Consider the following 16669-nt stretch of genomic DNA (forward strand, 5'->3'; position numbering starts at 1 on the left):
TTAATTGGTGACTGAAACCTTTCTTTTGCATACCTGATGCATCATTGCTTCCATCCTTCCTGCTGGATTTTCCTGTGGAGAGGCAGGATGCTGTCTCCAGGGAGATATTGTGAAATAAAATGCTCAACAGAAGGGTTGTAATTTATTATGCCAATCTTTTTGTTTTCTGAAGCAGAGACAACTCCATCTGTATAAAGTTTGCTCTGCTGTCCTACTTGATTTTCCATCTCACTTAATGGTAATTTTCATTTTCCTATATATTAATATATTCCTATTAACCCTTCTTTATTTGTACTCATGTTCTTCACAGTCCTTATTGAAAGTGAGGTATTAATTTAGACTGCGGACTTGTATCTTCACTTCATCAGTTTGCAGCACAAATTGAATTTCTTTCTTCTCCATCCTCCTGTTTTACAGAAATTTTTCCATCTACTATATATTTTTTTTCCAAAAAATGGTCTAGTGGAAGGTGTCCTTGCCCATGGCAGGGGGCTGGAACTAGATGGTCTTTAAGGTCCAACTCAGGCCTATGATTCTACAAGTGTTTTGCTCATTTAGGCTCATGGACATTCTTGCAAGTATTGTACTGTTCAGTCCAAATATAGTTAAAATTTTCTATAATAACAATATTGCGTTAGTGTTTATTTTCCGAGTAATATCATGTGTTCTCCATCTGTATTCAAATCTGTTTGTGTGTTCTAATGAACACAAAACTCAACAGTTTTTCTGTCTCTCCCTCACAAATAACCCTGAATATGTTAATTTAATTTTATCACACTTTTTTGCAAATCAACATGTACAGCAGCTGTAAACTGAAAAGAAGATGCTTTAAAAATATGTTTTTTAAAAAAACTTGAGTCTGATTTGCTCTCTAATTCATCATTGGTTGTACATTCCCTTTTGGGGGAGTGAAGAATGTTATAAAAAGTTATATTAAATTCTTGGGAGTGAGGAATCTTATAAAATGTTCTATTAAATTCTTTGGCTTGGAAAAAAAATAAATCCTGAATACATGTTTTGTGCTCCAGTATTGACAAAGATAAAGGCCAAAATTCATTGACATGAAAAGCAGACAGACAAGGTGGAACACACACCATGCAACTGCTCCCTTTGCTGAGGCATGGGACAAAATGCCTCAGGAAGAAATAGATCCTGTTCTATTTTGTCCAACTCCCTGACAATATGAATGTTCTTCAACGCTGATTACTCAGCAGAAAAACATCAGCAAGGACATCCAGGAGCCTCTTTCTTTGAGATACAGAAAAAAAGGTACGTGATCTTTTCATTTTGTAGTCTAAAACAAAAATGAAAATATATTATGAATATGAATATGAATATGAACATGAAAATTATTTTTTAAAATGCAGCATCATAGCTGGTTTATAGCTGGTTGTACACGAGTGCCATACCCGGAATTCACAGTTCAGTTACGAATTTACACATGACTGAAAGATGGTGACACCTGTTTCAGTTAGTAAAGAAAAGCTTTGAAACTACAGGAATAAGCTTTTAATTTTTCTAGTAATTTCTCCTGTGAGGTGTGGGAAACTGGGCAAGTTTTTGTCAAAACCTAATAGGTTAATCAATTTGAATCACTCGGCTGCCCTGCTGTAATGAATATATGCATTATAGGCACTAAATCAATAAGGATCGTTACTGGGTTTGGGGTTTTTTTCTCTAAGATGCATGGGGCAGCAAGATAAGAATCCACATATTCTGATTTTGTCACCAAGGTAATCAATGCTGAGCTACTCTATTCATCAAAGGCAGAAAGGCAATGGAACAAAACCATGTGCACTTTATTCTTCAAGGGAAAAAAAAAAACCTTAAAGCATATTTTCAGTGAGGCTGATACTTTTGTGTAATAATACTTCAAAGACAGAATGGAATCAGAGGAGATGCATGAAGAAGCAACATGAATTTCAGACTGTATTTTCATTTTGCCAACATACTAACCAAATGTTGGTTGTTGGAACCAAACCCACTATTTCAGTAGTTCATAAACTTCTGCCTATTGTACCTTTCAAAAGCAGCAGAGGAAACATGCAAACCAAGCAAAGTGCACTCATTGTCTGATTTGCAGGCAATTATTCTTTAACGAGTTTGTGTGCTTCAAAAGTATAAACCAATCAGGAATTTTCAGAATTATGTAACATTTCAGCTAACTGATTGATGTGCTTCTTGTACTAAACTCCAACAGCTAAAAAGTACTAAAATGTCTGTTCCCCTTGTATTACAAGCATATGTATCAAAGAAAGGAGCAGCAAGGTTTTCCACTAAGTTTTTGCTACTTTCGGTCATCACTGAACATAAAAACAGCAATCAATTTATTTTTTATGTAAGTCAATTTATTGATTCTCTCAAGACATAAAAGCAGCTATTTCAAGTGCAGACAACTAATCTTGTTTTATTTCTTCAATTACAAGAGATTAAAACATAACAGTCAATGGCTTTTAGGTCAAAAGACTCAAACCCTTGTCTCAGCTGTGTTAAAAATTTCTCATCACCAAGATCAACTGCATATGGATGTGAGAAGGCATTTTACTCGTAAGACATAGTACAGTAGAAAAAAATGATGGCTTATGAGCTTTCTGTAGTAACATTTTTATGTGTTGAGAAGAGTTACAGATTCAAGAGTTTGAAGAAGATCTAAGGGACTCCTAAAATCAATACCCTTGCAAGTGCTGCACTCATAATATCAAAAGCTGATCTTCTGATAAAGTTAAGCCAGTGCCAAAACATTTGTAAACAGGATTCAATCAATACTTTAGCTTCTGCTCACATAAACTTAGTTTTTAAAAAGAAACTGCTTTATTCTAAGCAAAATGCAATTCTAATAAACTAAAATACTAACTTTCAATGGGAATTTAGTATTCCTTAGAAAAATTCTAAATGAATAAAAAGGATCAAAATCTGCCCTCAGTTTAATTTCTTCATTCTCACTGAATTGCGCTGATAATACCAGCAGGATTTGTCCAGTGTTGCCCCATCATTACTGTCAGAGCACCATTTTTGCAGTGAAGTGAAAGTGAAATGGTTAAGGAGAACTGAGAAATGCATATTCCAGCCATTTGTAGTCTGGTTTTTTTTCAGACTTTGACATATCCCTTATAAATGCTGCTGTGGACATGTTTGTGGCAACATCTCCAGAAGAACACCCACTGCTGCCTACAGCAGCAGCTCCTGTGAGTTACAGGAACACAGAGAACCCAGCAGCTGCCTGTGCAGTGGGATTTGTGTACCACCTTTGACCATCCAATCCCCTCTATGCCCAATACTGAATAATCATCTGGGTGTGGAATACAATGTAGATCTTTATTCACATGATCTGTGTGTGGGCTCAACCTAGATGGTACTTGTACACTGAAATGATAAAGTTTACATAATGAAGTACAGGGGAAGTTGATATAGATGTTTCTGTCTGTCAGTGATTCTTTGCTTGGATCATATTTGAAAGCTGGTGTGTCTCCCCACAAAGGAACTGAGCCAAACAGAATCCATTTAGATTCTCCAGCTACAGAGTCAAATAAACAAACACTTAGGTGACTTAATCTGGATTTTTCCCAAATGACACATATGAATCATCCAGAAAGATCCTTTCCATATGCAACAAAATCTTTAACAGGTGAAACTGTTAAGGTGTCAAATATAGAAAGCAGGCAGAGCATCAAAAATCCATCATTCTGGGAGATAACATAGAGCAGCAGAAGAAAGGCACTTCTCCCTCAGCAAGACTAAAGCTGGTACACTAAATACAAGGCAATATGATACCAGCAGGACTCTACACTGGGTGGGTGAAGTAACAGCAGCAGTGAAAGAAGAAAAGATCAACAATGGCAGGAGCAGGATATGCTGAAGACAGCAAATGTTGAAATGACAGCAAAGTCTCTTTTGTTCTTCAGACATAAACTGAATATGCCTGATTTTACCCTCAGAGCACTAATCTAATCTTGGATAAAAAGCTATGAACAAGAAAGAGAGGGGAAAACCTGGTATGTTAAAAGGGTACTTATTCTTTGGATGTCTCCTCTGAGGGAGGGGTGTCTGAGCAAGATCGCAGTGCAGAGACAGGCATTTCCCTCCTGTTCATCTATCGTTACTTCTGCTTTCCTGAACTCCTGGTTCATTTTTTTGCCTTGCTGTATTGCCTTTGAAGTTAATTTTAAATATTGAAACTGAGCCTATTTTTCTTACAAGACTACAAGGCAGAGGAGTGACCATAAATGCTGAGGCATTTTTGGTCAAGAATCATTACGTCTCACATTTTCTTATTATGCTTAATATTTGCATACGGTATTCTTCTGCTTTTAAAAACAGATTTACCACTCAGAATTTCAAACTGAGAAACACAGACTTGGATCCAGAGGAAAAGCAGTAGACAGCAAAAGCCTAGCTACACTTTTGTGATGTAGGGATTTTCTCACTCAGGTTCAGCAGAGACTTGAGACGTTACTTGAATGAGGCTCTCACTATCCTGCCCTTCAGGGGCTGCGGTGGGCGCCAGTTGTCAACAAGAGGGCTCGCAGGTTCATTCTCTGCATTCTTGGAAAGGCTGCGGAGCTTTGCCATCTGCAGGGAAGAAAAATTCAAGTGTCCATGTGGAAGCACTGTGGACCTTACTGCCTAGAACAAACTCGGAAATGAAAAAGAAATTTTCTTATGTAGTGACAAGCACACAATGACAATGACAGTCGCTAACAGTGCTGAGATTACTGATAAAGAAGGCTGCAGCCCAGGAGCTTGCACTGTTTCTGTGGATCTTCACACTCTTCATCCACAGAACAGTTCATATCTGACCCTTCCCTGGGCTTCTTTTGGTTTTTTCTCTGATGCACACCCACAGTGTTGAAAACGAATAGGGCCTCCTCCCAGCTGGAGCTGGAAAGCAGGAAAATACCTTGTGAAAATGCATCTGTGAAGGGGAATCCAGACCTATGTCAGTGCAAGGCAGTGACAGAAAAAGCTGGTGCAGAAGTTTGTATTTGGATCTGTAAGGCAGAGATACGCCAACTGGATTATTAAGTTAAATCATGAATTCAGCACTCAGCTGCTGTTATTCAAATTAACTTAATTTCAGTGTTGATAATTGTTGTTAATTGTTATCCTCTCATCCAAATGCAAAATAAATCTATTTTGAAAACAGCCATTTCAGTAGAAAGGCTATACCCTGACTTGTGTTGCTGAAGCAGAAAGTGGTATAAATAGCCAAAATTTTTGACACAAGAACTAAAAATGTCACCTTATCCAGACAGGCTTATTTTTTTTCTTCTGTAAATGCAAATTTGAGCTATGTGAATGCAAGTGGTGCATTAATTTGTATGAATGTTCAGGTTTGTAGGTTGTAGGTTGTTTGATCCTGCTCACTGACAGCTTTTAAGAAGTCAAGGTCTGGACCAGCAATTTCTTAAATCAGGAAACCAGCAAAACAGTCTCACTTTCCACTTAATTGTAAAGCTTGTAGAATGAGGCTTCCTTGATGGCTGAATTTTGTGGCTCAGGGGCACTTCTGCCTTAGCAGGTTTTCTGGATCCCAAGAACATCACTTGTCCCAGGAAATGTCCTGCAAGAGCACCTGATTCTCAGGGCCAGTTTCACAGCCCATTTCCACAGTCCATTCTGCAGGCACTTTCTCACTGCCACAGCTAAAGCTTTCCCTACCAAAAAATGCCAGGTAACACAGGGCTTGCAAATCATCGGCCTGGCTTGCTGAGACACTGCTGAGAACTGGGAAAGGAGCAGCAGAACTGGCTGGGGTTTACCTGGTCTGAGCTGACTTCAATCGGCTCCCGCAGGAGAATCCAAGTGATGCACTCCTCGCAGGGGGGTGTGGTGAACGAACCGTGGTAGGTCCAGTAGTCACGAGATTTGGGGAAAAGAATTGAAGGATCAAAGTGCAGAAAAGGAGCCTCCTTCCCCTTAGGGAAACAAAAAACATCTCTGCAGTAATTCTAGAAATCTGCATCTTAAAAGTCATCGGTATCTATGCTATTATAAAGCAAGCAATTAAATACCAATATTCATGCAAGAAACCAATCTCCTTTTCTTCCTGTCAAGCACTTTCCCAGCAATTAATAATAACTGACATTTTGATTACATAAATTAAAAGAAGTTACAGACTGAATTCTGTGGGATCAAAGCAAACTCATTTTTACATTTTTCTATTCTAGAATTATCAAAATTGTGTTTTATTTTGGGCCATTGGGATAAAAGTTAAAGCCTGTGGCACTGCTGGTACTGTTACCCTTTTTATCCAACAGGATAGTGGCCAGGCATTTATCCAAGATTCATTACAGTCTTTTCTTCTGTCTGGAGGAATTTAAATCCGCACCTCTCTCCTCCCAAGATTTTGCTCTAATTATATATTCATGGTGACACTCTCAGTCTTTTTGTTGGCACTATGACACTTAGTAAAAAAATTAAATATTTCCTGTAAGAGTACTGGGCCCTAAATATCTTACAATTTGAGGGGATTACCACCAGACAAGGGAGAAAGCAGACATCAGACAACATTTCCTGCTAAGTCTGCCACCAAATAGGATAGTAACTCCTCAGGACCGTGATGAGTATTCCTTGTTCCCTCTGGGCACCAAAAACTAACCGAGGAAATGCAGTTCACTTCTCTATTGATATTTTGGGTACAGTTCTGGGAAGGAAGATAGATTATTCCTATTTCCTTCTTCTATCACGGCAAATCTTCTGTAGATTAGAACAAAGTGAGTGGCAAAAGCTGAAATTGTTTCCATGCATCATTGCACAAATTAAGAGTAGAAAGAGTGACTCCAATTGTATCTTCCTGAAAAGATTATGCTGTAAATTCAATATGAATTTGCAAATAAATTCACAAAATTGTGCTTTTTCAGTAAATACAGTACAGTGACCAACTCCTCTGCCTGTAATGCATCAGAACAATTGCAACTGCATGTGTGATAAATACACCAGCTATACCACCCATTAATCTTTCTGAAGAATAAGTAATCTTGGGAAAATGTCTGTGAGGACAGAAAAGAAATGAGATAAAATACAGCATGTGGTTCTTTGCATATGCATTTCTCTTTCTCTGCTTTACCTCACCTGTTGCTTTTTCCAGAACTGCTACATGTAAATGGCCAAAACATGATATAGTCATTATGAGAGAAAGCCATAAAAAGAGATACCATTGACACATCAAAGCAGGGTCATGGATAGGGTGAAAAAAATAACCTTCAGTTGCCTCAGCAGAAACAACTTAATTGCATTTGAAAATTGAGTTGAAAACCTAAAATTGATATGACTCTTACAAAGGAGAGAAGAGCTGTCAGGCTCAGACCTGCACATCAGTGGCAGTACACACATACATATATTAAATGCAGGAATTCTGGCCAATTTATAAGGAAATGCCTACAAATTTGGTGATCTGGTGGCATGTTCAAGGTGAAATAAAAAAAAAACCAGAAACAACAATTTTTAGCATTATTAGAATCACAAGTTTATCATGAAGTAGAATTGCTAAACTATACCTAGATATTAAGTTTATTGTAAATGATAATGCTAAATGACAATAGATGCAATATTTCAAATAACTCCCTTCAGCAGCTGTCTCTATGCACTAGGTATGGATTGGTGCCTTAGATCATTAATTTAACTGAAAAACAGTTCAGAATATATTTGCAATGCTATTTGTGCTAGTATCATAGGAAGAGAGAACTTAGGACTGGTGCAGAAACTGCACCATGTAGTTCCTTTTATAGATACAGCTCCTTCTAAAAACTAATGTTATTTTTAATCTCCCTTACACTGACTGGGGAGCCTGCTCCATAATTGCTACTAGTTTCTTCTCATTTTAGGCTAACTAAATTTCCAATTCTGCTATACACATTTTTTTTTTTGGCCTCTGTTGTTGTCAAATTCAAAAAGCTTTTAATTTCTTCTCGGTATTGGCCCACTGGCATATTTTTTACAGAGCAGGACCAATAAGGCTATCAATTGTGTATGCAAGGATTGATAAAAAAAAATCATCTTCAACAAGAATACTTGCAGAAATGAGGAGCAAAAGAAAATATCTTGCTCCACAGTCCACTGTATCATCTCTGGTGCTACAGTTTGGCATCAAAATTATGCCAAAATGTGAATCTGAACTACTGATTCCTGCTTCTGTGGCGTTTCAGCTACATTATATCACAAAAAATTGTTTTGATACCTTGGTCTTAATGTTGTCAATTTCTTCAAGAATTCTCTTCATCTCTGGTTTGGGAGTTTGCCCAACCTGTAATGCAAAGCACAAATACTGTATGTTTTTCATACTGTATCTTTTTCATCATGCTCCACAGTATTTGAAATAAGTTCAGCACATCCCATCTGTCACATTAGGCAACAGCAGTCTCAGAGAATCCAGTAGGGACTGACAGAAAATTATGTGTGTTCAGAGAACACCCAAAATAGCAGACTCCAGTAGCTGGCTTTGCAATTTGGACGTGCATTGAAGGACCCTACAAGGCATCAGGCCTGTCTGAGGAATGGACTGCACACTCAGTGGCACTGCCCAGGGCTTAGCCCTTGGCTCCTGCCTCAAAAGCAAGCCACAGCCACTGTGGGATGCCTGAACACTTGGCAAAGTCTTGAGGGCCTGAAGGGCTGTAGTTCCTGCAGACACTTCATTCTGCAGCACACACAGAGTCAGATCAGACTTGATGTAAGACATGTCATGAATTCATGTCTAGATGACCTCCAGCTATGGGGGTAGCTTTATTGCTTGTGTTCATGACATTTAGCACTTCCAAAAGCTTTGACATCCCAGAAGAGTGAAGGCAGTATGTGTAAGATGCACAGTTCTTGCCATGTCTTGTTCCAAAATAGATTAACTTCAATTTCTCAGAAGATAATTAGATCTTGTTTTAGCAGTATCCCAAAACCCAGTGATGAAACATGACAAATTCAGAGAAAAAAAACCAGCTCCTTCATCAAAGAGCAAGAAGGAAACAGGGAAAGAGGACCAGAGAAGACATTGATTCTTCTTACTTTTCTAGACCTTTTAGCTGACCTTACCATGGTTGATAGGAATATAGTGGTGTGTAAGTTGTGTTTGACAACATAAAACTTTAACCTAAAACAGACCAAAAGGAATGACAAAAGAAGAATAACTGAAGGATGTAGTCATGGGGGAGAATCTGGACAGGTGCTGACCTTCAATTTCAGCTAACCACAAGAGAAAAGGTCAGGTTGGCTCACAGTGTAATAGAATTAAAATGACACTGCATCTAGTCTGTCCAGGGACACTGTAGCAAAATTAATTACATCCACTTGCTCTTGCTTTTACAAATGCCACTTACTAGTGATAAAACAATAAAAGGACACCTATTCCCTGGTGGTGTGTTCAAGTTCAAATGCCCACCTGCAGCTAAAAGGAGTGAAGTTTCTGTACTTTATCACTATTAGGCTGTGTGCCCATTAGCATTTCTCAATGTCCTAGACCACATGTAGATCTGATACAAGGATTACTTTCTTTCTGTTGAGTTTATAAAAAATCGATCTGAAAATACTGGTGCAGTATTATTTTGTTTAAAATTTTCTGTATTTCAAAGTTAGAATGTTGAGTGGTCTTATTTTACCATCAATTTTTTTCATTTTGGAGTAGGTTCATTGAACTCATTTTGATTCCCAGCTTGTGTGGGAATCAATGAGACCAGGAATCAGTCACCATAACTTTGCTGACAGGCAGATCCAACACCTGCTAGCAGACAAAAGCCACAAAAGGATGAGAGGAAACACTCAGCCTATGCAGACCCTCCTCCTCACCCAGTGCACACCACAGGAAAGGGCTGCAGTGCAGGAAAAAACAATGGTACCTTTTCCCCTGGCACCAGAGAAAGAGGAAAAACACAAAAAAATTACAAAGACTGAATATATTGCTACTTACTTTCAGAAAAATTCCCACAACAGCTACACCATCAGGTTGTTTTAAAGCTCCAGCAAAATTACCGTGCTTTGGATTCCAGTGCACCATATGTAACTAAAATCATAATTAAAAATCAATTAACTAAAAATCAACTAAACCTCAGTTTTAAATACAAGAAATTGTCAACAGCACAATCTCCACTTTAAATTAAATTAACAAAATATTCTGGTACTCAGTAAGTAAAGGAAATGGACATGAAAAGGAAAACTCTATGTTAAGTATTTCTTACTGCTGTTCCCATGCTTTTATATGCTCATGCTTTCCATAAAACATTGCTTTGCATCTAATTGAAGCATAGAACAAAGAAAATTGAGTTTACCACACAATATCAGACAATGCAACTATAAATAGTTTAGTCCAAGCACGTGACATGCAGACATGCAGTGCATAAAACACCTACTGACATGCACTTCATTTCAAGTACATTTCTCGATCTTCAGGTTATGCAGATGTCAGGGATTTACACTGGGCTGTATGTAATGCATACATTATTGGTTTGTACCTCTTACTACTCTCAGTACATTCTGCTGGAAGGGAGTGGGGCTATAATCTGGCATTGCTTTCTCATATCTACTATGGGATATAATCTGACATTTTTTTCTCATATCTACTTTCAACAACACTGTATTTTCAGGATATATTTCAAATTTTTCAAAAAATTAGAAAAATATTTGAAAAATATTTTTTGAAATATTTTTTGAAAAATATTTCAAAAAAATCTCTGTCCAGAAAAATCTCTAGCTCATGCATATAGCTACAAATACTGCAACCAGCAGTGTGCAATCTCAGATTAAGGAGCATTGGAACACAGTCATACAGGGAGAAAAGAAAGTCTTTTAAAAAAAGTTTATCTAAAATAACAAAAAAAATTTGTCTTGAATATGAATGAATCTGTTGTTTGCTGTTTCTTTTCTCTTGAGGATAAGGATTTTAATGCTAAGGATAAAGCTGGAGCAATCATATATCTTTGGTTGCAATATAGCTAAAGTACATATATTCCAGGCTTTCTTCTCCCATCAATGAGTACTGCTAGCAAAAGTAACATAAAAAGTCTGTGCTTGAACTAGCTAAGAAATGTTTGAGGAAGCAGATTTTTTTTTTTTTTAGTTGACCACAGAAAGCAGAATACCAGGAAAGATTAGCTGTGGTTAAGAAACGGGAATAAAAAAACCCTAAACCATCACCCACAGTCCTCTCTGCAATGTCTGTCCACATTGACCCTGAAAATATCTGCCTCACTTTTGTCCCTGTGAGAGGTGGGCAAAGCTTCTCCAAGCTCTGGGCCTTGACAGTGTAGCTGGAAGGCAGGAAAACAGTACTGCAGGATTTTTGTGGGCATAGGTATGTGTTTTGATCCTATTCTCAGTTAAGATGGAGGAAGTAGGCAGCCTTTGCTAGCAATTCTCTACCATCAATAGGTAATTGTCTTACATTTGGCACCTGGGCAAGTCTTCGGGGTCTAAAGCATTCCTGAATTTTAACAAGCAAGGACAACAGCCCTGCAGTGGTTTATATTAAAAAAAAAAAAATAACCCCCCCCAAGAAAAAAAAAAAGCCCACGCAAACAAACCCAACCATTATATTTTCGGTGGTTCCTGAAAATAAACCCAGCTATTTTAAAGCAGAGATGTTCAGAAACTAAAACATACTCTGAATCAGTTTTAAGATGGCTCTAATTTTGAACGTCAGTTTATCAAATGTGCTTTTAGTGAGTTTCTCTATTATTTTTAAACTAACTTGGTAACTCAAGCTATACCAGAAATGACTAAAAGCCAAAAAAACTTCAGCAGCTTTTCTTGTTTGGAAAGAACAGATTGCTTTGTCGCAAATATTTTTGAAACACTCTAGGATACCAGCACAAAACTGGCGTGAAGAAATCCGTGTTAGTAGATCCGTGCAGCGATACATTTGTTGGCAGATGCGACTTTATCCCGCTGCATGCTGAACAGTATCCACAAGTTTCACAGGCGAAGAAAAATCAGTAACTAAATACTTCCGAGAGGGAGAATGGGTAATGTGTTCAGATGCGAAATCGGTCAAATTCCAGCCCGTCCTACCTCTGCCGCGTACTTGACGCCGTCGATGACGTGCTCGGAGCCGTGCTGGTCGCAGGAGCCCCAGTGCAGGTGCAGCTGGCGCAGGCGGTAGGCGCCGTTCAGCGGGCCCCCCCTCAGCACTGCGGGGACACGGTGTCAGCCCCCGCCACCAGCCCGCGGGGACACGGCATCAGCCACCGCCACCAACCCGCGGGGACACGGCATCAGCCCCCGCCACTGCCCCGCGGGGACACGGCATCGCCACCGCCACCAGCCCGCGGGGACACGGCATCAGCCACCGCCACCGCCACCAGCCCGCGGGGACACGGCATCAGCCACCGCCACCATCCCGCGGGGACACGGCATCAGCCCCCGCCGCCACCCCGAGGGGACACGGCATCAGCCCCCGCCACCAGCCCGCGGGGACACGGCATCAGCCACCGCCGCCACCCCGAGGGGACACACCGCGGGGCCCCTCCTGCAGCCAGCCCGCCTCCAAGGGCCCGCAGCACTTTGCATGGCTGCAGCTAAATTGTGCTGTCGGGAGCTCTGTTTGATGGGAAAACTGTGGGTCAAACACAGAGTCAAACCCCAGGTGCCCAACCTTCCCTTTTCTGCTGGCAAGTGGACGCGCTACAGTTCCTGGTATGGAGAGAGAAGGGGGGTGTTCACAGGTGATTCTTGTCAAGAAAGGGTCTTTTTAGGGCTGTTAAATTAACCAAAAGGTACTTCAAAAAGTACCTCCATGATCGGCATACCTTTTACAGGTCGCCTTGTGCTGCCCAAGGTGTATCCATTAAAGCCTTCTAATAAATACCTACTTCATTCTTTAGCTCCGCCTAGTCTCTGTTCTAGGTCAGCCTTCACAAGGCATCAAGACAACTAACCAATGGTTACAGATGGCTGCTTCTAAAAAAAATTAAAAATTTTAAAATTATCTATTTATTTCTTCCCTATTATCTAGGGAAGACAATAAAGTTTGGGTCAAGTGAGTTAGAAAATTGTTCTTGAGCCACCAACAAGGGAAACTAAGAAGCTGTTACTTCTGCTGTGCTTAGCCAAATAATGCTGACCATGCATCAGTCTGACAGTTGACATCAACTCTGACTTTCAAAACATCACACCTGCTCTTTCAGCCTGATTCTTTTGAGCAGGGACTGCTTAGAGGATAAGCTCTCAAATGTATTTTTCATTCATTACCTAAGGTTGGAATGAGTCGTGTTTCCTTACGCAGAAAGCTGATAATGTAGTTCACAACTGCAGTGCCAGAAGGCCTTGTTTAAATAGCATCCAAGTTTGAACTTCCACCAATAGCTTTGAAGTTCAAAGTTAACATTGAAATCCTCTTTTGCCCAATGGTCTCAAATGAATTCTTGATATCCTACAAGTTGGAATACCTCTACAGAGCAAGAGGTTTAACTTTGCAGTTTCTCTTTTTAGTTGGTAGGTGTTGCAACCATCAAGGCAGGGCCAGAAAAAAAGCACTGTTGAGACTTAGGCATGTAGTTCCTCATACTTCTTTAGTTTGTTCATACATAAATAATCATAACTCAATATAGTATTGAGTAATATTGAGAAAAACTTCTGTAGAAGCCTTCAGTGGAAAAATATTATTATTATTATTATTATTATTATTATTATTATTATTATTATTATTATTATTACTATTTCACCTTTAAATATAGGACAAAAAAGGCATAGAATCTAAGGCCCAACTCCTCAAAAGGATTTGGTTGCCATTTTACATTGGAATCAATGGGAGGTAGGAGTTGAATTTATGTGATTTACCTACATTTAAAAGCTGAATGAGTGTCAGATTTGGAAACTCATTTACCACTCATTTCTTACAGGTGGCCCTTTCCAGAGCTAAAATACTGTGAAGCACTTGAAAACAGCACTTCATAACAGCATACAAGTCTCTCTAGCATAAATCCAAATCTTTTTAACATTCAAATTTTGCCATGTGATTGGAAAAAATAAATTGTCTTCAACTATATTTCTTTTTTCAATTAAAATGGAATCTGTGGCTATTACTTATCCTCATCTCAGCACTGCAGAAGCCAACAAATGAAGGTAACAAAATGTCTACAAAATTCTTCCTCGTGGTCTTTCAGAACTGTCAGGCATTGTATTTGATTCTGATCAGACATGTGCCTATGGAACAATGGAGTCCTAAATTACTGCCCAGCAACCTGCAGAAAGTAAGGGCAGCCAGGAGTGACTGCACACATTGAAACCACAGAGGTGATTGGGAAGGGAGAGAGACAGGGAGGAAATGTAAGGAAGGTTATTTAGGGGAAGTGCTGCACCAAGGGCTTCATTTGGTTTGGCAAAATTGGAGGCAGACAACTTCTTGAGTAGCCTAAAACATTTCAGCCTTTAGGAAGCTGTAAAGAAGATAGAACAGAACCACCATGTGAAAATGCTCATTACCAATTTCCTTCCCATGCTTGCAGTCATGGCATTCATTTTATGCAGAGCTTTTGGAAGAGCATTCTGGCTTTTAAACAGAACTTGTCACAAGGGCAGGTAGTGACAGGGCAAGGAAGAATGTCTTCAAACTGAAAGGGAGTATGGTTACATTGGATATTAGGAAGAAATTTTTTACTGTGAGGCTGATGAGGTACTGGAACAGGTTGCATGAAAAAGCTGTGGATGCTCCATCCCTGGAAATGTTCAAGGCCAGGCTGGATGCATCTTTAGGAACCTGGTCTAGTGGAAGGTGGTGATGAGGGTATGGTTGGAACTAGATGATGGTTAAGGTCACTTCCAATCTCAACCATTCTGTGTTTCTATGGTAATAAGAGTGCAATTTATGAGACCACTGTGTAGAAACTGTGCTAATGAATACTAAAGGACCATAAAAATACATAACTTAAGGACAGTCCTCATTCTAAATAGTTGAGAATCCATCTGAGAGATGTGGAACAATAGCAAGTAGCTGTAATGATAAATAAAGAAATCCAGGAAACAAGGGGCTCATCAAGATAAGCAGGAAAGTGATCTTTCAATGTACTGTGGGTATATTTCATTAGTGATATAGCTGACTACAAACAAAATCTCAATACAAGTGCCATCAAAACAGATGCACAGAAATACAAAGGAAAGTAACTGTTTTCCTTTAATTAGATTGCTTTCCTTCTTGATAAAGGACCAATCAATACTGCATGCTTTTGAGATGTCTTTGCATTATATGATATTGTGAATTTATTATTCATCTTGACAGTTGTTGCCTTTCTGCATCCAGAGAGATACAGGCAGAGCTCTGCAATCAAGTTTTGAACAATTTAATTTAGAGCTATGATATTGCTCTCTCATAATTAAATAACAAAGCCATTTCATAGTTTTCTGGAAACTATAAAATGCTATTTACAGAAATGCTATTTTCATAACTTTTTTAGGCTCTGAAGTACCTGAAGAATTACCATGCAGAAGAAATCAAGATGACAGTCATCAGAAATGTATATACAAGTTTTTGATTTACAAAGTGCCTCAGAGCATTCTAAACCCCTCTGGGCACCACTCTTGTCCCTTACACAAACCCTGAAGATGTGGTGTCTGTGTTGAAGGAGGTGACATAGGGAGAAGTCCACCATTCAGCTGAATGTGTATTTCAGGGGTTCCCCTGCAGCTGAGTGTGTATTTCAGGGGTTCCCCTGCAGCTAACAGCCTTTCTGTCCCACTTCACATTCACCAGAATAAACTCCCGGAGCACCTTTTTTTACCTTCTCAAGTGACTTTTCTCTGCTGGCCTGCACAGGCTGGATACTAAAGGATGCTTTTTGATACCCGTCGCTTTACAAACCTTGATTCCTAACAACCCTCAAAAAATACAAACCGACCTGATCGATCGAAAGTGTCGTCGAAGACGACGCGGCAGGTGCGCCCGTTGTTCAGGATGGTTTTCGCTGCCCCGGGGTCATAGCTGGCGTGCCAGGCGGCGAGAGAGGAGTCGTGCTGCACGTCCTTGCTGTTGATCTCAATGGGCGACTGCTTGTCGCCCTTGGCGAAGGGGTAGTTTTCGTGCCAGCGCTCGGGTCCTGAGGGACAAAGACAAAGATACGTCGCCCCTGCTCGGCCGGGCTGGTGCCGGCCCCGCGGTGACCCGAGCCCGCTCACCGTTGTCGCTGTCGTAGCCCCACACGGACTGGGCCATGGTGCCGCTGCCCCGTCCCGCTGCCGTGGTCCCCTCCCTGCCGGCCCGGGGGGTTTTTATAGAGCGCCGCGGCTCCGCGTCCTCCCCGCGGGGCTGGGCAGGGCAGGGCTGGGGGCGGCCGCGGGGCAGAGCCGCGTTCTGGCCCGGAGGAGGCAGGGGGATGCCGGCGGGACCCCGCGGCTCCCTCCGTGCCCGTCCCGCTCAGCCCGTCCCGCAGCCCCCGGGGCCGTGGGGTCCCGGCTCGGGTGAGGAGAGGCTGCCTGGAGCGCCCAGCGGCTGCTCCGGCGCCGGGAGCGGACGGAGGGAACTCGGCTCTCCCCTCCGCGGGCAGCGCCGCGGGCGTGAAGCACCCCCGGTGTTTCTGGACGGGCTCGCAGGGCGGACAGGCTCCCCCACTGCCGCTTCCCTGCTCTCACAAATCCTCCCCTGCAACAGCTCAGAAAGGCCCTATGTCTGCCTGGAAGGATGTCTCACAGTGTGCAGAACCACTGAGCAAAGGGACACTGCCAGCCGCAAAGGAGGCCATTGCTGACCATTGACTCAAGT

The 16669-nt window shown here is 40.8% G+C and overlaps 1 protein-coding gene across 1 annotated transcript; it reads right to left on the reverse strand.

The window, feature by feature from the left end:
• Positions 1-4449: 4449 nt before the first annotated feature.
• On the reverse strand, positions 4450-16123 carry LOC311160170 (carbonic anhydrase 3-like; the record flags this gene model as incomplete). Its single annotated transcript, XM_084216694.1, has 7 exons — positions 4450-4569; positions 5760-5915; positions 8177-8242; positions 9893-9985; positions 11989-12107; positions 15810-16007; positions 16087-16123. 7 exons carry the CDS (start codon positions 16121-16123, stop codon positions 4450-4452), a joined length of 789 nt encoding a protein of 262 aa, XP_084072820.1.
• Positions 16124-16669: the final 546 nt, after the last annotated feature.

The sequence above is a fragment of the Fringilla coelebs genome (assembly GCF_963513975.1).
Source record: "Fringilla coelebs genome assembly, chromosome: 1".
NCBI lineage: Eukaryota > Metazoa > Chordata > Aves > Passeriformes > Fringillidae > Fringilla > Fringilla coelebs.